General features: G+C 37.3%; 1 protein-coding gene across 6 annotated transcripts in view; it reads right to left on the reverse strand.

Annotated features, from left to right (window-relative positions):
* Positions 1-22,228, reverse strand: part of LOC125491180 (potassium channel subfamily T member 2) — a 73,898-nt gene extending 51,670 nt beyond the window's left edge. For 3 of the 6 annotated variants that reach the window (XM_048632483.1, XM_048632480.1, XM_048632478.1), the window contains exons 1-2: positions 21,789-22,173; positions 14,548-14,831 (exon numbers count right to left, since the gene is read on the reverse strand). In XM_048632483.1, coding sequence (XP_048488440.1) covers positions 14,548-14,732 — 185 coding nt within the window. In that variant the 5' untranslated portion in view covers positions 14,733-14,831; positions 21,789-22,173. Of the gene's footprint in view, positions 1-14,547; positions 14,832-21,788 lie in introns of all 6 variants that reach the window. The other 3 variants (XM_048632482.1, XM_048632479.1, XM_048632481.1) reach the window with 3 other exon arrangements.
* Between the last annotated feature and the right edge of the window lie 3,461 nt (positions 22,229-25,689).

The following is a 25,689-nucleotide window of genomic DNA, read 5'->3' on the forward strand; positions in this document are numbered from 1 at the left end:
GACTTTAAGGCCCTGTTCCACAATGTCTGGTTAGTGGCTACCTGTCGGATAAAATACATACTGTCACTGTCTAAAAAATAATGACAGAGAGTGACAGCATGTATTTTATCCGACAGGTAGCCACTAACCAGACATTGTGGAACAGGCCCTTAGATTCCAGAACACTAACTTTTTCATGAATATTCGTCCGTACCACCTGCACTATTGAGTGACGGGGCCAGCATAATTGAATGCAGTGTTTATATTCTCTTTGGTATAATGAGGTTTTCTCAGCCGTTACCGCAGCAGGGCCAAGATATTGCTAGCAGGGGGGGGGGGGACCGGAAGTGCATCCGGTAACGGAACTGCGACAAACAGCCACGCTTCATTACACAGCCTACTTCAAGTACTCCGCGTAAGAATCATAGACAATGTAGAGCAACTTCTAAGGAGTCGAGTTGCCTGGCTGTATGTATTTTTTAAAAATAATTTGAAAAAATGTGTTGTTTTATCAATAACTACGTTTCTTCGTACAAAATTTGAGAATAAACTCGTAAATCACCCCATATCAACTTACTACTTATACCATTTTTGCAACACCCTGTATATTTCTCTAACTATTGTATTGTATAACTATATTGAATGGCATTGTTTAGTGTACGCATGATTGGAGCTCCGATGTTAAAGTGTATTCGGTTGAATGAAGGTTCGAATTCGAAATTCGAATACAATCAAGGAACATAATTATACAAAATAACCTCAATTATTGTTATTTAACTACTCTTCTATTTAACGTAAACACCATAAAACATCATCATCTCTAAACAGTTGAGTTTTCTCAGCAAAAACAATTCTAAGATTTTTTTACTTTTTGCTATCGGGAATGGTTTTTTTTCGCGAATTTTCAAAAGTCGTGGAACAAAAGTTGTTAAGTTCTACTGAGCCCCCCTTCGACGTGCACTTTAAAAATAACGTTAATATTGTTTTAATTCCTAATGAGTTGAAAATGAAAATCAAACTTTTATCCATTAACTCTGCGTAAGGTTTGTTTGATGTACTGTTTTTATGGTAAATTAAGTAAGTACACCCACGAGAAATGAGTAAGTTCAACTTAGAAACTGTCGACACCAAATAAACCTACAACATTTAATTTAGATTTTGATCGAAAATACAAATACTTCATTATTCCAGTAGTATTTTTCAGGAACTTTTTCACTACTTCTTACATGATCATCAAATTTAATATTAGTTTCGAATATTATAGTACACTCGTGTTCGGTGTACAATTTTCCGGTGCACTGAAAATGATTAGAATCGTCCAGCTGAAAGTACAGGCCCCTTTGAGCGGCGTTGGCGGACACCTGCGTATTTACACAGCATTACATAGGTACAGTCGTGTGCATTAACATGTAAGCACTTCTGTACCTGACTGTACAGACGTGCTCTACCATTATAAGATAATATTAACTAGTTATTTTATTTAGGTAAGTTCGATTTTAATTTACCTACAAGGAATAATATATATTTTTTTATGAAAAGAAAGATAGAAATAAATACCTACTCTATTTTCTTTTTATCAAAAAGAATATTTTCCATAATAATAATTCACTTGACTAATCAATTCTAATTCTCTAAATAAAAAAAGATTAATATAAGTAAGTTATTAAGATTCTCGTGAATAAAGTTTCGTTAACTTTGTTTATTATCTCAGTAAATAAAATCAGTTGAAAGGATATAAGTAAGTACTTACATATTACCTTGTAATCAACTTCTTTGTTTAAAACAATAGGGTTTTTAAACCAGTTTTTTTTATTCCAGACTCTAATCTGAACATAAACTTTTGAAAGTAACTGTACTAACCGGGAATAATTATTTATTTCAATTATATCGTGCTTGTTAGTGAAATGCCAGCTGCCTGTGTGAATCACCCTGTATGTTGCCGGCTCGTTACACCGAGCACCATTGTGACAATTTATTACATTAAATTATGTTTAAAGGGTGTTTAAATGTGGTATGTTTTCTCTTTATCAACACATATTTTTATGTAGCCATAACTGTGCCCTATGCCCCACTACTGGGCTAAGACCTCCACATTCTTATCAAAACATGTAGGTAAATATTTAAATAATTGTGTACATTTCCGTGTTTTATAATATAAGAAACATAAACTGAAATTATACTCGCTTAACAACAATTTCTTAACTATAATTTATGTTAATTTCCTAATAATGTAACACACAAGGTGCAAAACTTGAACTAGCTTCTGTTAGTGACGGATTAAACTTAAGTTATACCTTAGTTACTTGATAAGACAATATAAATTACAAAAACAAGGAACAAACTGTCTGACTCAGCCTTTACTTTACTTTACTTGACTTGGACTTTACTCTAACATAATTGTATTCTTTGTAAAGGAGATTAGAAAATAAATTAAATACGAGTATAACTTGCAGGTATTGTACTCGTGTAATATCGACTCATGCGGAATTGTCAAACGGAACTTAAACTGAAGTCATCGTTAAGGGGTGTTATAAGTTTAGCGCATATCTGTCCGTGGTGGCGTACCTCCCAAATAGCTGAACCGATTTTCGCGTGATTTATTTTTTAGGGTCATAGGTAATGTTACCCCGAGTGGTCTTAGCCATGTTTTATGACTATAATTCGACATTAAGTGTTCACTGTTGGCGGTTTTTAACGTTCGTTAGGTAATTTGTCCATTCACCGTACTCCACCCAAGTCTGAGTTGTTCTATAGCACTAACTACTATCAAATCAAAGCAGAAATAGATGTGAGCGTACCTACAATGTTTCTTATATTATAATACATATATTTAATAATATCACATAGAATTTTCTCCTAAATGTGCAAAACGTTTGTCATTATAAAACATTCAAAGGACCACATCATATTTCCTAAAAGTCTTTGTAAAATACAATTCTCCATAAAACATAACAAAATACTATTTAAAATACGCTTAATTTAAGCATTTCTTTAGTTAAATTCCGGTTTAAAAAGCTCAAAAAGCTGAAAAGATAATTTCTTTTATGCTTCATTAAAGTACGCAACTCGAATGAAAGGTTCAACAGCAAAAGTAATTAAATTTCTTTTGCAACGGACAAAAAGTAAAATCATATTACACAGTGAAAGCCACAGCCAGATCCACAAGTTGGGTGGTAATTTTTTTTACTTTTCGATTGTACCCACATTATTATTTCCACAATGGAGCCACTGAAACACAAAGCAAAGAGAAAAGGTAGAAGTAACTGTATGAAGTACCTAACCTCCGCTTCCGCTCTGCGTTTGAATAGCTAGTGAAGATGAGTGGATTGTCTCATGCAGTTTTACTTTGTTATATAAATACATAATATACGGTATCAGCATCATCATCATCTCCAGCCCATAATCGTCTATTGCTGCACTAGGCCCAAACCCAAAATTCGCCAAAAAGTATTAAGGCTCCCATTCACGGGCGCCTCACGGGCGCGTCAATCAGCGGATTTGTCGCTGGAGTCTATGTTCCTTGTGAAAGGGTCGTAAACTTCACAATCGGCTGGACTGCAACTCGAGGCTCGTGTAGTGTGTGGGCGATGACGGATTTGTTCACGGATTGGTACGGCTCGGGGCTCGGCTCGCGGTGCGTGTAGTGAATGGGGTCTTTAGGCAGATATCAGACGGACTGTACAACAACAATAAACGCTTTTATTGTTATGGCCAATAAAATTTAAATTTCTGATTCCTGATGTTTCAATAATTCTTCTACCTTTCCTGCGTCTACCTTTTACACCGTGTAGGTATAATTATGTAGAAGGTATTTGTGATAATTACGGAACTATTACAACTTGTAAAATGAATCGAATAGTTCCCTGACGTAAAATAGTGTGGGGAACACCATAGATCTGTTTCATTATGCAGTTGCAACAGGTGCAATTAAATGGAAAACATATTACCTACGTGAATTAAAAACCAAAGGCCATTTAAATTATTTTGTAATAATTTTAAATCAAGCTATTAAAAAATTAAATCAATTTATTACCAAAGATACCTAAGTACCCATTTTTTATGTCAAAACATACAAAGAGTGTGTTACCTATTCGGAAAGATTTCATTTTAAATTTCCGGACCCCAAAAAGCTGCATGCACTTCGAACCCTACAGCTTACAGCCGTGAGTGTGTCTACATAAGGGTTTATATAAGTCAAGTGGTAACCTAAGTAAATGAAACCCCTATAAGTGTGGCCGAGAGCCCTCCGCCCAGTGAGTCGGCAATAGGCAAGCTATTTTAAGAACAAAGGGCCAACTAGTCCACTGTCCCATGAATTGGATAACGATTGTACCCGTTTAACAATGTTGATGAGGCTTTGATTCGAGGTTGTATCACAATGTGCTCGCCCACTGTCAACATGTGAATCCTGTAAATGTCTGTTTCAAAAATTCTGAAGTGCGGAGCAAGACTGTGCTACAGATAAAATAAACGCGAGATTAAAGTTTAACTGTCCTACCACATTTTTTTAAAACATTGTTTAACTAAGTGTTTAAAACTAAATTTTACAGATTTTCTAGGCGTTTGACAGCGCAAAACAACTGTTAAACACTGTCTATTTTTGGTGGTAAGACCCTAAGTCAATAATTCCGAATTCATGTGTTTATTAGAAACTTTGCGAACTTTCTAACTTTTTCATAGCTTTATAGTGTAATTTATATATATTGTACTATGTATTCATGATAAATAATTGTATGTGTGTTTTTATTCGTGTTCGGTGCAACTGTAACGAGCACGTTCAGAAATGTATGTCATGTTCAGTCCACTCGGAGTGCACGCCTGCCGTCTGCCTGTAGGGAAATCCCGCAATCGAGTTGCGGTCGAATTTTCGTAAATTTTTAACGATCCCAATCAAAAGTCGTCGAAATTGAGCCGAGGTTCAAATGTGGCCTATTTCATTAGACCGAATACAAAAAGCCCGAAAACTAAAGCCGCTGAATATTGGAGCTTACATATACCTATTGTATGTATGGTATATGTTACAGCCCGTAGAAGCTTTTCAGTTTTAAATTAAGTTTCTAATTTTTACCTTATTTATTTATTTATACACTCACGGGCAATGAAAAGGTTCCACTGAGAATATCACCAATTTACTCCTAAACGGAAAAGGCTAGCCTAATGACGCCTTGTGCAACATTGAAGTACATTAATTAACAGAGCATCAGGATATTAACATCTAACAATAATAATATTTTGTTCAAATTAAAAATGATTGTAAAAATTGGGGTCATTTAGTGTCGGAATTTTGTGAGTGGAACTTTTTCATTGCCAGTGCTTTTCATTTAAGTGTACATAAACGTACTTTTTGTCACGTTTGAAACAAAAGGATGTTGCAAGGTCGGATCACTATCGAATTATATTCTCCTAATTTGCAACATCATGTTAACAGTTAACTCATAATTATGGTGATTTCATTCATCGGATAATTTAACATAGGTACTGTTTTAATTTAATATTAATAATATGTCAGAAATAACGTCAAAATTTATAATTAAACAAAGTGTTCATTATTTATTCTGAGTTAAATCTTGCGTAAACCTCAATATAAATCGAGTTTCATATTTGTGAAATGTTTAATTGTATTATGCCTCTGTAGTTTTATTGAATTATTGTTCTGACGCTTTAAAATGTGCACTGTGCATGTGTTAGCGTCAATTCACACGTACCACAACCACACCACGTCGCAGCGACAAAATGTGGTCAAGCTGTGGTTACGTGTGAATTGTGTGACAGCGGCTTTTTTCAGTTGCGTTGTGGCAGCGACAAAATGACGATGTGGTTGCGTTGTCGCTGTCATTGCGATGTGGTAACCTCGTCGTCGTGTGCAGTTAATACGGAAAACAGGTTGCCGCGGTGCCGCCGCCGCGTGGCGGTGTTGCTATTGCGATGTGGTTGCGTTGTGGTTGCGATGTGGTTGCGATGTGGTTGCGATGTGGTTGCGATGTGGTCGTATTACACAGGTGGTCAATAACAACGGCAAAATGTGGCACGTGTGAATTGGATTATTCATTGTCAATACAAAATATACGCCCGACCACATCGCGTGGTTGTGGTATGGTTGTGGCTGTGGTGTGGTTGTGGTACGTCTGAATTGACCCTTAGTGACATTATTGTATTTTTCTGTGAAGTATTCCTTTGTGAATACATAATGTTATTCATAAAAGAGAGGTTTTCTGATCGAACACTTTTATATTACTTACAAGGGATTTAACTACACTCGCGAGCAATGAAAATGTTCCACTTATACTGTTTTTGCTACGAGTTTTTCCTATTCCATACAATTTTCATACAAAAGAATTCAACGCGTTAGATTCAGAACTTTGACATGTCTTAGGGATTGCAATCCGGTCCGGCATATCCGGTAATCCGAAGGAATCGGTAAGTTTTTTTTGCCTATTTAATCCGACAAAACACCTAAACCTAAATCATATTTCAGCCAATACAAGCCATAATACGTAGTTGGTTTTGGGCACAATCACAAAAGACTTGGCAATCAAAATAAATATTAGTACCTATTGCAAAGTAACAAGTATTTTTTAAATATTGTTAGTTATTGTACAGAAAATTTTGAAAGCCGATTAAAAAAAAAAAAAAAAAAACACGCACTCACGCCTTGTACTCATGTACTCCCTTGCGGGGTAGGCAGAGGTGCATTTCTGCACCCACTTTTCGCCAGAGTGTTAAGTTAGTCCCAATGTAATAGGGGGCGGGCCTATTGCCATTTTACGGACGACCGAATGGCGTAGTGGTTAGTGACCCTGGCTACTGATATACTACAGATATTTGTTTAAACACAGATATTTGTTCTCGGGTCTTGGATGTGCCCGTAATGCCGATTAGACCCTAGATATTCCACGCATTAACTGTTATAGCAGTTTCATTTTAAATAGAGCCTTTATACCTACTAACTCCCACACTACAAGAAAAAGTCATACTTTTTTAGGGTTCCGTAGCCAAAATGGCAAAAACGGAACCCTTATAGTTTCGTCATGTCCGTCTGTCCGTCTGTCCGTCTGTCCGTCTGTCACAGCCGATTTACTCGGAAACTATAAGTACTACAGTGATGAAATTTGATGGGAATATGTGTTGTATGAACCGCTACAAAAATATGACACTAAATAGTAAAAAAACAAATGGGGGTGGGGCCCCCCATACATGTAACTGAGGGATGAAATTTTTTTTTTCGATGTACATACCCGTGTGGGGTATCAATGGAAAGGTCTTTTAAAATGATATAAAGTTTTCTAAAAAACATTTTTCTTAAAGTGAACGGTTTTTGAGATATCAGCTCTCAAAGTCGTAAAAAGTATGTCCCCCCCCCCTCTATTTTTATAACTACGGGGTATAAAATTCTAAAAAAATAGAGGTGATGCATGCTAATTAACTCTTTCAACGATTTTTGGTTTGATCAAAGTATCTCTTATAGTTTTTGAGATAGGTTGATTTAACTGTAATGTTTATTATATTTGCTGCTACGGAACCCTTTGTGCGCGAGCCCGACTCGCACTTGGCCGGTTTTTTTGTCTAATGCAAAGATTCTGAGAGAGAGACTTCGAGTATCATAATAACGCTAGCAAGCCTCTTGTAAATTGACATTTCGTTGTATGAATTCGGGTAAGATTTTTCACGCTGTTAATAACAACAAATAGGAAAATCCGTTTAGTGGTTTTCGGGCATCATGTGCAAAGCCCCGGAAGGGTCGAGCCAGACAAAAGCACTGGAGCCGGTAAATAGCCCCTTGGCTATTCCTGACCTCTATGAAACTGAAACTATAAAATATCTCTTAGTAAAAAACATAAGAGGTAGGTATTTCTAAAATATACAGTCTTGGAGTCTGACTGTAGATTTATGCTGAGTTAGAGCCGTTTCACTGCCACAGCATGAAATGTACACAAAACTTAGTTATTAATCGTCTTTATTGTTGTAAAGTGCTATTGCATATTTGTATAAGTGTATGTTAGTAGTTGGGTGTTGTAGATGTGAATAAATGTTTAACAAGAATCCTGTCAGTCTACAGGTAATCTCTAGAGAGACAGCGAAAGTAGATGCATCCTACATAAAGTGATCACACCGCTCGTGTAATGTTACAAAGTGTAAGAAGTGTGTCGTGCTATGACGTGCCTCGAGGCGGGGTCCTCGCGTCCGTCGCATCTGCTGATCCTCCTGGGAGGCCTGTTAGTTTCCACAGTTTGCACTTTTATGTATCAAGAAAAAGCTACCTATTCAAGATAAGGTTCCAATGCCATCCCGGTTTTATGTCAAGTTACTTTTTTACTGAAACCGTATAGAAGGCAATAGTTCTTTGCTAAATCATTCATTGGTATGATGATAGGATATGTAGGTAATTTTATTTATTTATCGTAAGTCATATGGATACTGGATACATAGAAATTAGTGCACTAAATAATAATCTGAACAGTTACTTAGGTACATTAGAAATGGTAATCTTAGCTGGATCGCAAAGCACGGTTTGATGATAATTATCATTAGGTAATTGGATGAGGAGACATAAATCACCTCCCTCTTACCTCTGCTTCTTGAAACATCTTACAGTACTTATTGCAAAATTGTATTCTTATCCAGAATCAGGCTAGGAACACGTGTAGTGGAAGACCATTAAACTAAGAAGTGGATAGAAACGCAGGCCTCAAGTGACCGTCACAGAAGCAATAAATAAATAAGTTATGTGAGATGCATGTCCAGCAAGTAAGTACACTTACAATGTTGGATGTTCAAGTGAAGAGAACAATTTGTTTCTAGATATGGCCAGTCCCTTGGCAGTTCTGTGTCGTAAGTTAGTGAGATGAGACATTTAATAGACTTGCAAAGCCCTAAAGAGCAAGTTAAACATACTTAGAATATTTAACTTACTCTTTACAATAATGCAACAGCAACGTACGAGTATGAAGCATGAATGGGTAAGAAATTTATCGTGGGTCATATCGTTGAATCTCAAAATATAGTTTATTTTAATTTATACTAAATCTCCTTACTAAGGACAACTTTTAAAATAATTCTGCATTGCGATTCTGTAAAATCAGAATCTTCACTTCGATCTTCATTCTCCTTTCACTCGAAATTCGATGTGTCTACAGAATGCCAATTAGAAAACTCACTCCGGATTCAGAATCGAGTTTTGACAATTAGCTTTATAGAATCGCAATGCTGTGCAAAACAAAGGTAAGTTTCCATATGAGGTACGTGCCTCACCAACTCCAGGAAGTCAATAAGTATGCAGAGCACATTTTACTGCCAAAAGTTGTAAGAGAAGAAGAGCAAAGATGTTCATTATTTGTTAAGTTTGAAATTACGTTTTTTTCCAAAAAGTTTATTAGTTCACAGTTTTTGTAAGTATCAAAAACTACTTATAAAACGAAAATATTTGAATGTTCCTACTATTTTGGTCTCAAATGGTCTACATTGGTCTTGGTTCGTCTTACTACCTATACTTTTCTATTCTATCTACTTATCACTAAAATAACTATTGTAAACTTTTGCTAGGTTACCTTTTTACTACAAACTATATAATAAAGAGGAAACTAACTTTGTTAACTAAAACAAAATTAGTTTCGCAGAGACGCTCCAAAAATGAAGCCATAATAGGTAATTTGCTTTGCATAAAACTTGATTAAGTTTGTATACCTACAGCGTTCCTTCCTTCAGTCTAAAGAGGCGCGATCACAGGATTTGATTATATTTTCGAAACTACACAAACATATGGAAAAAGTACAGTATCGTCAACTGTCACTGTCAAAATGTAAGGCAAAGTGGTCAGTTCCAAAAGTGACATTTGTTTTTTTTCATATGTTTGTGTAGATTCAAAAATGGTATCGAATCCTGTGCTCGCGGCTTAGGTTATTTAGACCCACTCTTAGCCGAGACCAACAACACCATGCTAATCACTATTTCCGCGGTTTCCGATTAGCGTACCGGGGAACCCAGGTCCGTGAGCAGCTGTCAGAGGTTCCATTCCACTAAAATGAACATTCGCGTGCAATGATAAAGTAAATGGCCAACTAAAAACGTAAATATTTCGATAAAATTTTAGATGAAAATATTGTGGTCGTTCGGTTTTGGTATTTTGTGAGTGGAACTTTTTCATTGCTTGTGAGTGTACTTACTGAAACTAAGCACTTATTGTGTAATACGTTCATATTGTACTCTTAATATAAACCAGGGTTCCGCCAAAACAGTAAAAGAAGTGTTTCGTAGCGAAAAGTATTATAGAACTATGCTATTGAGAAGCAGCCATAAAAAGCCTCCAAAAATTATGTAACGTAAATATCAAAAAAAATAATGTAAAACTATACAGCCTTTTGATATACTTAGGTTACTACTTAGCCATAAGTGTTGTGATCAATAAATCTTGTTTTGTGTTGCACTGTAAAGTCCGACCTTTCCCTTAGACATTAGGGTTAATAGTCTCATTAGGCCGTGGTCTTACTCTGAAAGAATCACATCACTCGGTGAGCCGGTTCGGTCTGATTACCATACAAATTAGTGTCGGCGGCAACAGGAGGTGGTTCCCATGTTCTTTGGCACATCTATTACATAGGGTGCACTTTTGTAAGTGAGCGGCACAGAGACTGCTCAGTATAACAACATCTGCTAAAATTTGAAATTTGAGGAAAAAACAGGTTATCTAGAAGACTGACCGTGGGGTTTGTTGACACCATATAGAGGTAAGTACGGTGATACGCCCTCCAGCCTGGACCTCAGACAGGTATTTGGTATTGGGCTATATGAGAAAGGCCAAGGGTATACTGTTGTGGCTTTTCTTGGTTCAGGCCTGTATACCCTGCTGTAGACGATAGCAGGCTGATAACGAGTGACTGCAGGTCGTTCACTGATAAACCCCCACCCTATACGTTTACAGGTCGGCAACTCGGTGGGTCTGTGATCTCATTCCACAGCGTTCGGGGGAATTACCCGGATTCAGCGCACGTCGGCTCCAAGCAAAATCGCGTTAAATTTTATTGTGATAAATTGTATATTTTTTCCCCAGTTTATTTCCACGTACACGCGTCAGCATATTTCATTTCTGTGTGTATCAGAGATGTTAATCTGTGCGAAACAGTACGGGTAAGTAGAAGTAGGCTTGTTTCACAAAAAGGCGCATATCGCAATATTGTGAGATTTGTTTTGTTTGTGTAATATAAAATTTTATGATATTTTACATACGATTTTTACAGGTGCACTTTTATAGACACATGTATGTTTGCCTATATACTCTTCCGTAAGTAACTTTTTGCGCCAAAACAATCGTTTGAAATGTAACTAGATACCTAATATACTTCCATAGTGTACAAATGAGAACCTCTCCAACTTCTAAATTAGTGAAGTTCAAACCTTGCGATGTGGGCAGTGATAAGATAAGTTCAATAATTGGCTGTTTCACCTTTGACCTATCATCCTAAAACATCCCACGAGAGTGTCAGTTTGATCTTCAAACCGCCTGCTATAAACGCCGGTAACACTCATATAATATCGGTTTAACAGGATATTTCCTCCACTGAAAAATTGATCAAGTGGACGGACGGAGGGTTCAATTATGCATGAGGGGAGTCGCGGGCCGCCGGGACCGTGTGGGGAGGTCCGGGAGCTACTCTCTACGTGACCGGACCAAGTGGGCCCAACTTTGTAGGCAATTTGTACGGCTAAGATAAAAGTTTACCGCTCCGAAAGAAGCTTAGGAACTGAGTTAGTGGCGCCACTGATAGTAATTGTTACTGAATTACTTTGGTTTGACGAGACGGGTCTCGGTGGAGTGCCTTGACGGAATATTTATACACTCACGGGCAATGAAAAGGTTCCACTGAGAAAACCACCAAACTACTCCTAAACGGAAAAAGCTAGCTTAATAACGCCTTGTGCAACATTAAAGTACATTTTGCAAAGCATCAGGATATTACCAACTAAAAACGATAAAAATAATATTTTGTTAAAAAATTCAATTAAATCTTTGAAAAAATTGCGGTCGTTTGGTGTCGGGATTTTGTGAGTGGAACTTTTTCATTGCCCGTGAGTGTATTTACTTTGAATTTTTACATAAATATGTGTTACCGTCCTTTGGTTTCTCATTTTAGAATGTCAATAATTCATTTGACGTCTTCACTGATTTGTGTGTGTAGGTGTGTAGCAACAATTTCGTAGCACAGAGCTACGAAATTTCGTAGCCACCATTCACAATAATCATAAACCCAGGTCCGCGTTGTTCTATGTCATATGCATGAAAAAGGATGTCGGATGCCCTACCCTTACCGACATAATTCTGTCAAACTAGCAATTATGTTACAGAGATCTGATATGGGGAAATGAGACTAAAATGTTCACCCGGTATTATAAACACACTTGATCGACCAAATATCATCGTGGCTCTTCCGGAGTTGACGCTTTTTATTACTACATCATAGTAGACAGAACTACATTCAGCAATTTAAACTTTCCGTGCCTGACAAAAGCGAGGATGAGTGCGAAAGAGTGTCGAATGAGTTCCAAATTTAAAAGTTGATCCAAAATATTCTGCGATTTAGTCTCACGTAGCGTAGTGTTGCTAAAAATCGTTCGCTTTGCTTTTATCTAGGGCGGAATTTATACTGTATAACCCTACAGAACTGCAAGGGCATCCACTCTGAATAAATGTATAAATTTACTCAGCTGTATAAGAATAGATGGAAGAAATTCTACCTACTTTCAACGGAGGAGCTGGCTAGAGTAACCCAGTAACAAGATATTTGTCAAGGATTAAAATGTCCGTCCGATAATTCTGTCGACACGGCCCCTTTTATCTGCTCTTCCGAGTAATTTAAACTTTTTCATGAAAGCTGGAATCCTACCAATTTCTCGGGACTATTGATATTTGGAAATGGATTTCGTTCATTTATTAATTTAGTTACTTGGAGGTAGTTTCATTGGATTACTAATACTTTGATTTAAGATACTTTACCAAGTTTATTTTCTATATGATACATTTGGAAAATATTTTTAAAAGTTCCTTATGTTTTTCGTTGAGTTGTAAAAAGGTTGTAATTAGTAGCTTGAGTTCATGTATCACAATTCTTGAATAAAGGGACGGCATTATACAAAACATCCCTGAGGCTGAAGCAGTCATACATCATGTTCTGTCCACACATTCGGCTCTGCTAGTCGAACCGATTTTCCACGTAGATTCAAACAGATAGTATTTCCAATTTCCTCTTTAACTACAGCGGAAATTGGGCCGAATCAAACAAAGACATTATCTGTGAGCATCAGATTGCCGACGTCAGGAGCTCATGACAGTCAGGGAGTCAGGGGTCAGGACTTGGCTACACGGTCACTGGCGGGGAGTCCGGACCCGTGTGTTTGAAGCTCATCCGCTATTCACTGGGTAACGCTCGCCATCTGGCCAGGGCAAACATGACAGACAGAAGGCACGCTTGTGATGTACGAAATGTGATTGAAATATTTAGGATACCTGATGATTTTTTCACTTGTTCAGAAGTAATGATTTATTTCTTTACTTTTACATGACCATACGAAGTATAAGTATGTATAACATATATTTCATAAAAAATCTGTGAAAATGTTATGAAAGGAATCGTTATCATTCAAAGGTTCTTCGGAATCAAATTGAAATATGTACGTACTTATATCTTTATCAATTTTATTCCGAGGAACCTTTGAATGATAAAGATTGAATTGATTTTTTTCACAAATGAATTGAACACAACGCACATTGTAAAATATGTAGGTTCCGAAAAACTGTATTTTATTAACCGTATACGCGGTATAATAACACCACATATTTCTGGAAAATCCGAGCCAACAGGGTACCCAATAGTTACCTGAGGTATTAGCCATCTGAATGTTAACTACCTTAACCTACACTTACCAACCACATCCAATATTCATCAGCGAGCAAAGCACCAACCGTTAATGAAACATTTAACGGCAATATCCGTACTTTGATCCGAGCTACAGCTAGTTACGAATACACATACATAATCCTAGCTTGTTAATTCCACAACTCACACATCACAGAAAACTTTCCAACACATACAGAAACAGCAATAGAAGCTACAATTTACCATGCAGTATATTCAAGCAGGTGCGAAAGAGACAGCTAATTAGAGTACTGTTGGGAGAGCTAGATGCCACTGTGAGGACAATAGCCACTTATGAACAAGAGATGAATGACAGGCTAAGCCCCATGCAGACACAACAGCGCTAATCCAAGAGTTAGCTAGTCACAGCTCACGGGATTAGCGGGTGTCGAGTTAATTACTTTACAAACTGTTGACAAAATCGTGATTACAGAGACGAGACACCGCTTGAAACAAGCGAACATCAAACACATACACAGGTGAGGGCCATCTGCTAGACCCACCCTGGTGTAGACCAGCGCCGTCGGTAGCTCAACACTCAATAAACAACCCGTTGATGAAGTCTCAAGAATCAGTGCGTAAAGTTTTGACTGTTACTTGTTTGAATGTCCTGTGTGCTGGAGCTACACACGACGCTAGCAGTATAGTAGTAAGAGCTATGCACCTGGGGATCCTGAGCTCGATCTCGTCGAGGCTGTCGATGGGCTCGCTGAGCGGGCGCTCCAGCAGGCGCGAGGGCGCGGTCAGCGTGTCGGACGACGACATGTTGTACCGAGGCTTCGAGTGGCGGTTCTTTCGGTTCTCTTCGGCGCGGCGCAGGTTGTGGAGGCGGAAGAAGAACATCGACATCCTACGCGGCGGCGAGAGCTACTCACACTTCACACAACTTTGCAAATGTTCCACTGGTCTGTTGGTAGTTGATCTTTTTATTGAATCGATATGACGCATCTTTAAACCGAGAATGGATAGCATGATTAGATTTGAAATAAACCTACGTAGTACCTACTGTAGACTCTAGTTTTGTTTAGTTAGAGTGAGCTATTTGCACGGGCGGATAACGTCCGACGTAGCCTATTTCTCAAAACTAACCTACGAATTAAATTATGAAGCGTTCAAAACTGGAATTGGAATCCGAAGGCACCGGCATGTTTGATGTGTTCCGCCGGACTGCCAACTTAAATTGGAAACGTTATTATTTTAGTCGCCTTGTACAAATTTTCCCACGATGTAGTACGTTTCCACGAAAGTTGTTTCTTAGTTACACACGTGTAGTAAATACATGCCTCTACGAAGAAACTACAACATTGATTTGAGTAATTGGAGTTACTTTGCCGTGATTGGCCAAGTTTTATACCGAAGCTATAAAAACTCGGTTGGTCCGAATTGGTCTCAGTTTACCGCTTCCCGTACATAATTAATTACGGAATGTATGGATTAAACAAAACTTGATCGTTGTTTGAATATCTCCGATCATACTAATTTAGGCTGAAATATAAGCTACCTTCGCTACACAATTAAAAAGGGCAGATTTTTCAAGAGCCAGATAAAAATTATCTGAGAAATAATTCTTATGCTGTCGCGTCTGAATGATTGTATTAGACAGAGACATCAGCAACAAATGTTTATTAGTCATTTGTATTGTATTCGTCGTCGTCGACTTGATTCTTTTCACAAGCATAACGAGTAATAAGATGATATTCTATTACTTATAATGTATATTCTCTTCCGAAATCCTGAACTAAGTATGCTACATGCTATTACAACGTCCTATCCAACAAAAAACCCATCCAAGTCAGTCCACGCGTGAGTTCACTAGCTCCAGTGTATTTTTTGAAGAAAGTTTTAATTAAATACTTGATCTATATGACGTGTTGTCGGCCGAGGGAGGACGCTCTCTAGCCGCGGCCTCTCGACCCCCTCACTCATTAGTGACGACGACAGGAAGGTCACTCTACCTTGCAAAAAACTGATGCACGTTTAATGCAAGGAGAAAGAGTCGTGGATTGTACAGCAGCCGTAGGAAAGTTATTTTTTCGTGAGCTGCAGTGACCCGCGTGAGCTCGCGCACGCTATGCATATTGCCACGGAGACGCCCGCCGCACGTAATCTCATAGAGTCATACCGACGCAAATATGATCAGGTTAATAATGGTAAGGATCTACGATATCGCATTTATTTTCATTATAGAAGTACATACTAGTTCTTGTCCGCAAGCCTTCTTGTTGCGGGAAAAATCAAAGGAGTCGAAAATGGCTGGAACTGCTTCGAAAATATGATGGTAACAAGGTAGGTAATGATGGTTTGAAGGTCTACCCATTTCAATCTTGTATGAATGTTTAAATAAACATAACACAAATAAACATTCATTTATCAGAATTTGAGTCACAAAGGCTCACGAAGGCCTTTAAGAAAAGGTCATAGATGTTGCATAACAAACTAATAAGTATGATGCGATCAAGCTGCATCTCGTTTAAACTTTCTATTTGGAAAAGCAATATTATAATGCTTCAACAGCTTTTCTTTTATTATAGCGTCGATATTGAAAGCTCGATGTTGTAAATAGACACACGGTGTTGGCGTTGAACGTTTATTAAAGCTGAAAGCTTTTTAGTGATGAGCTTTATTACCATTTATGATGAAAGTTATTACCTGCTGAATCCAGCAATATAATTGATTCAATAATGAAACTTATATTTTGTAATGGACTTCTGTAATACTGGTAGGTTTCAATTTAATTTAATCTAATTAGTACCAATACATATTATAGTCTAATTGTGTTGTTCAGTAAATTACTCGTGATATTTAGCAAATCAGTAATAATGTATATGATATTAATATTTTGAAGTACTTGTAATAATAGGAAATAAACAATAAAAATAATATTAATTAAAAGCATTAAAAACTGGAGCGGTGGCGTCCGCTTCTCACGCAAGAGATGCGGGTTCATATCCCGGTGCTGACATGTACCAATGAGTTCTTTTAACTTAAGTACAATTACCATCGCTCTTACGGTGAAGGAAAACATCATGATTAAACCTACATATTTAGATTTAGCACACCACCAACCCGCAGTGGACCAGCGTGGTGGGAAATGGTTCAAGCTTAAGAAGGCAGTTTAGACCTTGGGGAAATGCACAAAGGTTCCACTCTAGAGAGGCAGGTGCAGGTACTTACACCACCCACAGAGAATAGAATAGAATAGAACAGAATAGATCATTAAAAACTGTCGGCTCTAAATTTATCCATGCATATTTTTAATTAACAATTTGAAAGAGTAAGTAATATTTATGTAAGAACCAAATTCTTTCCATGAACTTTTACAGTCAGACTTGGCTTTTTATTTAAGTCTTTAAGCCAAAGAAAGTTTCAATATAACTTATTCCAGCCAGGAATTAAGGGATTATAGGATTCGAATACATTTCCCAATTCATATTTTATCGGAATACGATAAGTACATAGTAAATGATATAATACAATATCCTTTTATGTATGCGTTAAAGAGATTTTAATTTTTTAATATTAATATTTACATTAAAGACTTTCTAGACAAGGCTCTCACCTTGAGATAATTTTAATTCATATGAAAAATGTAGATTTGGTAAAGTTTATTATGTTTAAATATTGATCTAAACATGAAATTAAATCTTGTTCTACGACAACGTGACGTTCTCAGGTATGAAACTAATATTTATTTCTTCTGTTCTGTATATATTGTCATAATATGAACCGACATGTTATTTCAAATTCATTATATAATTCATCGCATTTTAGATATCTGAATGCAAATCTCTTTTCAGGCAAATCACACCTATTTTCAGAGCATAAGTAATGAAAAGAATTTTACGTTCAGACATTGCAAAAATCGTGCCTTCAGAATTGCTACCATCATCATTATTTCTGGAATGGCTGGACCCTCATAAAGTGCGATTCCTTTATTTCTGTAGCACTAAAGTCAAAGAGGCCGCTATTGATAGCAAATAGTTAAGTTGAGTGCATCAAAACGTGTTACGTCTGTCAAAGTCGGGCCTCGAGATACGTTAGTGACTTATTTGTAATCTGTGCCACGAGCTCCTATTTGGTACAAAAGCCTTCGCTGAGCCATTTTAGGAACTTTGGTTTCTATCCGGTTGTCTATTTATTTGCACGTTTAGGTCTAATCTTGTAACTCAATTTAGAGCACTTTCTGCTTATCCGATTTTAAAAGAGTAGGTTGCAAATATTTAATCCTTTCCGTTGTCTTGGCTACCTTGAATACGGGAGCAGAGGCTCAGGCCCAACTCCACTTGGAAGCTAAAACGTCGAGTCCCTCATCTACGTTACATATTTAACGAACCCATTAATACAACATAAATATACTTTCTAAAGGGAACAGCAAATCAAGCTTTTCAACAACAGAAGTAGCAACTAAATGGATCTGTCTGCGTATGAAACTCTCTGAGGGCTGCGAATAACGTTTTTAATGTTACATTTTAATTGAACGTTCGTTTGTGGTTCCGTGTGTGTGATAGTACTCGTATGGTGAGGTTATTATTGGTATTGTTCACAAAGAGGTAAACTTTGTATTAAATGGAAGTGGAAGTATGTAGCTTCATTCGCCGCCGGCGCTGCTATAAGCACAAAGTATTTGATTAAACTGAGATTCCTCAGTTGCTTTCGTTTGCGTAAAACGTTATTTGCATTTGACATACGTTCTATTAACTATTGTAGAGGCAATATGAAGACCACTTGTCTTTGTATAGGGATGAGATCAAAGTGTCTTTGCTACAAAGCCTTGTGGAAATTACTTTCCTTGACATATTCATATTCAGACAAACTGGTTTTATGTTTGTATTTCAAGTTATAATTTAAATAGGTCGGCAGTGGAACTTAGCAAATATGGCTTCAGAAAATTGGTCACTCGGATTGGAAACGAAATTTAATAAAAGGAACGAATGTTTTTGATTCGATTAAATATTAATTGTATTTTATTTTATCATAGTTGGATAAAATTGGCAGTATTACTTTTAAAGTAGTATTCTACGGTCGTCGCCAGAGTGTGGACTCTGGAAGTCATAGTAAGCGATCCACTGGCGCATAGATATTGGTGTTTAAACCTAGCAAAAGCCTGCACTCTAAAACACACAACCTTAAAAACACAATGTTAGAACTGATATTATACAATTCTACTTTATACGATGTAATCTACAATTCTACACCATTGATTTCCAAAGTTGTATAAACAAGTTGATAAACAAAATCGATTATATTTAAACCACCCATATATTTTATTGTTAACGATGAAATGAGAGGGTAGTTTTATATCAGTCATGAATCAACATGGCCGAGCGGCGAGCCGGCGGTGGGCTCCGCTTTGTAGTTTTATTGCTCTTGTAGCACCTCAGGTGGTGTAAAAGTAATCTTAAGTAACTATAGGCGCTATCATGGAAGAAAATGGACCCCAATAATTGCGATGAACATAATTTAATTTTAGATAATAAAAGGCCCTAGATACTAACCCGCTGGCAATTAATTTTCATAATATGAATACTTTATTATTTTGGTGTGGCAAAGACTACTTGTATCCCATTTTTTTAATGCTATTAAAACGTGGATGCGAAGCTAGCAGTGTATTTAACAGGTACTTATTATTGTTATAATCTGTTAAGGAACTGCAAGCAAAAAGTAGTAATCATACTTATATGTTTAGTATTTTCTCTCACCCGCTCTACAAAGGTAGCAACGTGCCAGAGCTAAGGGGAAGCCCCGAATAAAGCAAATTGCCCACACCCACCCGCGAGGCACCTACCGAGCTCTACCGAGGTAGCAATTAACTTACCTTTGCCTTTACTTAGGTTATTTACACTCACGTTTACTTTGCTAACTACTCTATTTACCCAACGCTATCAATTATAACATATACTGGGTACATAACAATAACTTCATCTTTTATTATTTCATATCACTAAGCAAAAGTTAATCTTAATGAGAAAAAGCTCCCATCACCCGTGCATAATAGTTTCCTGTTCGATTGTATAGAAACAGACGTGGCAATTCGAAGCGGGACTGCCTTCCCGAACAATACCTACATTAATATGTCTCTGCGCTATAATACGTGCGTATATATGTAGTTTAATAGGGCAGGTTCACACCGCCATCAGTCTCCCGAGCTGACACTTCGAGAGATGCCCTCGATGTCTCTATGTCCTCGATCGAGGAAATAAATTCGCTCAAGGATGTGGGAGGCCGAGGCGCCCTTCGGATTGAGTGCAGATGTCTTTTTCGGCGCCGAAATGTCGTGATTCCGGCCAACTGGGCCGCGGGCCGCAATCTGGGGCTTTGTATTTCCTGTAACCCTACTCTTCAAGGCAATTTATTGCGTCTGTCTAAGTACTTAGTAGTACTCTAGGTGACTTTCATCAAATGTTTAATCGAAATTAAATCTATTGCCCGCTTGCTTTGACTTGTATAGTGTAAGATAGACAGCTATAGAGTATTTTACTACGTTTTTGGTGCAAGGCCAAATGAGTAAAATTGTACACACCTTCCGAGATTTCCTATATTATATGAATAGGTGTGTTTTTTCACCTATATTTTTCATAATTTAAGAAGGAAATTCACTCAGCCGTTCATAATGAATTTCGCTTTTCTGTTGACGTCTCCGGCGGGCGTTCTCTAATGACAGATTTCCGCTGCTGACGGTCATTAGCCAAGAATTAAATTTTCACGACGGCTCTATTTAATCGACCCGAATTCCGAGGAAACTTAATAATTCTTCTGCAATTGATTTTCAAATGTTTTTTGCGGGCAAAAAAAGTTATGTTCTTCTAAAAATTGAGGATATATGACCCGGTATGTAAATTTTCGCGAAACAATTGTTATAACAATGGAGTAGGTTGATATCCCGGCAGATTTGTTTCGTCAATTAAAATAAATAAATATAAATATGCGGTGACATCTCACAATTATTATGCTTTCGTTTAAAATGGCTTATTTTATTTACATTCTACTTGTACGCTGAATTTCGTTCGGAGAATTTGTAACTAGGTGAAATAAATATTCATTTCTAAAAATCTGTAATCAACTTCGAATAATACAAATATGAGCATTTGAAATTGATTCTTACCCAACTATCGGCAATGAAAATGAAAATTCGCCGAAGCCAATTATTGTTATATTTGTTCTCGTCTTTTTTTATTCAGCTGGATATTCAGATTGGCGGCAGCTGGGGTCGAGAGGTACCTGATGGAGTCGCCATGTTAGCCTCCAGTCATGACCGAGAGCGGGCGGCCGCAGTGTGAACACGCCTTTACACTACCTCCAGCCGAATGTCAACACAGCCTTGCAATGTTTGTGCTGTTTGCTCTATGGATTTGTGTAGCGAAAGTGGCCTATATGCCGAGTTATAGCCGGTAAACTGAGCCTATCTTAATATACTTAAACCTATGTATGTTATACACACTAAGTATATGTGTGTAGAGTATGTCTGGCCGTGAAACAACAGCTGTGTCGTCAAGCTCAAGGCCCTTCATTACTTTAAAGTATAAGAACGCGCCCTTTGAATTCTTTTCCTATTGTTCACGGGAATTGTATAATGAGCTCACTGCTCAGCGCCAACATACAACACGGAAAACTTCTTTAATATTTAATTTCTAAGCTCTCACATTTTGTCTTTTGTGATTTAATTAGTATGGATTTATGAAAATATATTATGCATTCTAGGGTTGCTCAACAGTGAAAACTGAATGGTATAACACCGTGGGTTTTACAAAATGAATGCCATGTGAACATCTACCAACATGATATTAAAATACAAGTGCGAAATACAAAGTCCAATTTAAATACGGTAATCAATTATTACAAGTGCACAAGTGCTACGGATTTTCGGTACATTTCTGTGTTGAAATCTATAATAATAAGAGTACTAACCCGCTGCGTCCGTATATGAAAAATATATCATCGCCTAGTTCCATTCCGTAGGTATTTAGCTCCATAAGTTTGACTCGCGAGTCGAATGGGAAGAGAAAGTTTGTAAAAGTTGGTTTTTAAAGTTTGGGGTTAGTAAAGAGGTTGGGGGTGGTCAGTTAGGCGGCGGGGGGTGAGTTCAGAGTCACTTCACTGGTGGGTGTATATTCGCGGGTTCGCGGAGCTGATCTGGGCGCGCGTGGTGCGTTCAGCGTCCGCCGCACTAAATGAGATTTGAGTCTGGGCGGGAAACCCGCGCGCGCGCCCTCCCGCCCTTCCTCACATCGCTCGCAATCACCCGTCATCACAATCTCAACGTATCGCCTGCTCATTGTCACCAGATCCCCATTCAGTGGGATAAAGAACTTCCGTACCATTAGCTGGTTGAATTCCAAGTGATAATTATAATTTGTATCTGCTAATTAGTTGTGCAAACTCGAGGTTACTTGTTTAAACTATGTTAAGTAGTCGCAAGCAGTTGTGATATTTTTGAATGCACTGCCCTATAAGGTATAAATTAAATAATAGAGAGAATTAAGGTTAAAAGATAGTTAGTGTAAGTTCTACCAACATTTAAATTAAGTACCAACCCATACCTATATTTTTCTCAAATACATATTTTAACTCATGATATTATTTTTGCATAATATTTTTTAAGGAGCAACTCGGTCTCAATTCGAGTGACACAATTTAATCAGCCATTACTTGAGCGCCGGCGCTCGCAACTAAAAGGGTTTGCTATAGCGACTCATTTAGAGGCTGCCTTACTGTATCCGGCTCGTATTGTACAGTCCACTCCATGAATATGTGTTGTAATTGTACACTTTTGTATTTTCGCAAAAAAAAACCACAATGTTCAGATCGCCAATAAAATCGTTGAGGTGGTTTGGGAATTTATATTTCGACGTGCAAAAGCTCATTGACAAGATTTTATTTTGATAAATTATACAGTCGACTGTACACAAAATGTACAGGATTGTGGCATATTTTTTACTGTTTAGTTTCAGTTAAATACAAAATATCTAAGTACTATGTACTTGTGGGGTTAAGTAGTTGTGATTGTTTAGTTTGAGCCTACCTTTATAAAAGTATTTTTTAATTTATGCGTCGCTCTTTAATTTAAGGATCTATTTTATTCCGAATTTAAAGTTTTTTCATGATGAATGAAAAAATTAAAACTAAAAACATAGATACCCAATGAACTATAAATATTGGTCGTATTCCTATTCCTATTTGCATTTTTTTAATGATTTGAAATAACGTACTTGATAATTTTATTTCAGTATTTCTTCGTAAAGCATCTCAATAAATAACGTACACTTTTAAAAGCTACTTAAGTATACGTAAACATGATATCCGCCGCTTGCGAATCCGGATACCCACAATAGACCATTCACTACATCGTCTTCCAGTGTCCCATCACTAAATATACCAGACCAGCCGATGACTTCATTAATTTCAACAGCTGTTCAATTTTTTCGTGACTTAACTGTATTAATATTTATTTTTAATTTTTATGTGTAACCAGTGAACAAAGCTATACGATAAATAAATAAATAATGTTGCCTCGACAAGCAGTGGGCAGACGCGCGGTGCTTCGGTCGCGGCCACACTGACCACCTTGGTCTTGTCAAACGTCCCATCAACCAGAGATCGATATATTTTTCCATTCTCACAAGGCTGTAAGGTATTGTTATTGGTTATTATTATGTCTTTTACTTAATAACTTATTGACATGTAAAATACTACTAGTTATTATGTAGGGTTTGCTTTGTTTCAAGAAATTCCTCAGTTCAGTTAACAACTTGGTAGCCCACTCTGAGATTTTATCGTGCTTCTTATTTCATTTATTTATACTTATTTAAATGATCTCAGTTGTACTGGCCACTGATTACAATATGAGCAAACGCACTGCTCCTGGTGAAGGAAACTATTCCTATATATTTTGCAAGAAAATCTCTTCACTTTGTTTTAAACTTTCTCAAACATCCAACTTCATCGTCCAACCTGTAACTATTTAGTAACCTGTGCCTGAGCGTAAAATTACCAACCTGTAATTTACCTAGAAAACGGCGTCAAATTCCGGATTCCTTTCAGCTGAAGCGTGCAGCGTCGCTTACACCAGGCAGATTGGGCGGCCGGCTGACGGGCTGGCCGGATGAAAGCAATCTGGATTTTGATTACTATTACAGGGGGGTCACTCTCAAAATTTACGAAATAACAAGAATGTACGCGCAATCGGCCAGCTTAATACAACAAGATAGAGCCGTTGTTCGCGCAGCGCTCCGAAGATTCGGAAATAACAAAACTGCAGCGTCGATTTAGAGTGACCCCCGGCTACGGTCGACCTCTGATAGACCGGCTCTAGGTTGAACGGATATTCGCACAAGGATTAGGAAACTAAGGCTGCCACAGGGTAGGCAGCTTAATGACTGGTTAGGCTGTTATGAAGAAATACTAAAGACATGATCTTATTAGTTTAAATGTACCTACTTGGTGTTCCCTAACACATTATTTGTTGTATTTTTAAAGATTCCAAGTAGTTATGTAAAATTGACGGTTCACTGTTTGGAATATTTGATAGCGGTAACAGAAATTGAATATGGAAGAGAAGGGGCTCTTATTCTTATCCTAGAAATATCTCTGCAAATTGAAGCGAATTCCAAATGTAAAAATGTCCCGATGCAGAATATTGAAGATGCCACTTTTTAAAAGAACTCTTTTTCACTTTGACGAACTATTGATAACGTACATTTCCTCGGGAAAAGTACTTTTCACCCGACTTCGAAAAAAGGAAGAGGTTTGTCTGTAGGATTTTTTTACGTAGGTAAGACCCATCCAATCATCAAGTAGGTAAGGTAAGGTAGGTATGAAAAAAGGTCTAACTATAGACTTACCCCCTTATTCATAGAGAAGTTACAGAACGTTTTAACTAATAAACTGTTTTGTCCCTCTCCGACAATGAACAATTTGTTCTTTGACAGAGAGGGACAAAACAGTATATTAGTTAAAACGTTTTGTAACTTTTCTATGAATAAGGGGGTTAATATTTATTGAATGATTAAGAAAAGTCGGTTAATCTTACAGTATTTTTTTTCTTGACTTTTTATTATTTTATACCTATTAACCTATTATGTAAATCGCTCGCAGGTCGATAGAATGCCTGGCGTACCTCACCCAAAGGTTATCCCTGGCGATACAGAGAGGAAACGCAGCCAGCATTATGGGTACCTTTGGGTGGGGTGCAACAGAACAGCGCCACCAGCATTTGTAAATAAGTTAAATATAAGTTTTCTATGACTAGTTTATTTAATATTATTATGTATCTACTTAAATTATGTGGTTAGAGATTCTTAAATATGTAATTGGATGGTAGGTATATAATATTGGTGTATTTATGTAATTAGAATTCCAGCTTTTTACTTCCTTACGTTTCTTTTCACAATTTGCATGCGTCGAATCATCAGTGATGGCCACGGAACATCATAGCTGATGAATCTGATGATGAAGGGTCCTCAGCTGGCCGGTCCGAGTTTGATTAGAAATCTGTCAATAGGTCTCGATTGAGAGCTTGCCAACCACTCCCTATTATTATTAATTGGTGGGTACCAATGAATTTAATATTACTCATAAGTAAAGAAATTCAGCAAATAATATTTTGCCTAGGAAATCCGAAAATAAACTTATAATTATTATTAGTATTTAGCCGTGTTTGGCCTGCCCGGCTTGATAATAAATAAATGGGTAACTTTTCGAGTCGTCGGCTAATGGACCCTACAAACTTGGCAAGTTTGAGAAGTTTTTGACACTTCTAGCTGTTGTCAAACTTAGTATAAAATATAGATTCACATTATTTAGAGGATCC

This window comes from Plutella xylostella, chromosome Z (genome assembly GCF_932276165.1).
Source record: "Plutella xylostella chromosome Z, ilPluXylo3.1, whole genome shotgun sequence".
Lineage (NCBI taxonomy): Eukaryota > Metazoa > Arthropoda > Insecta > Lepidoptera > Plutellidae > Plutella > Plutella xylostella.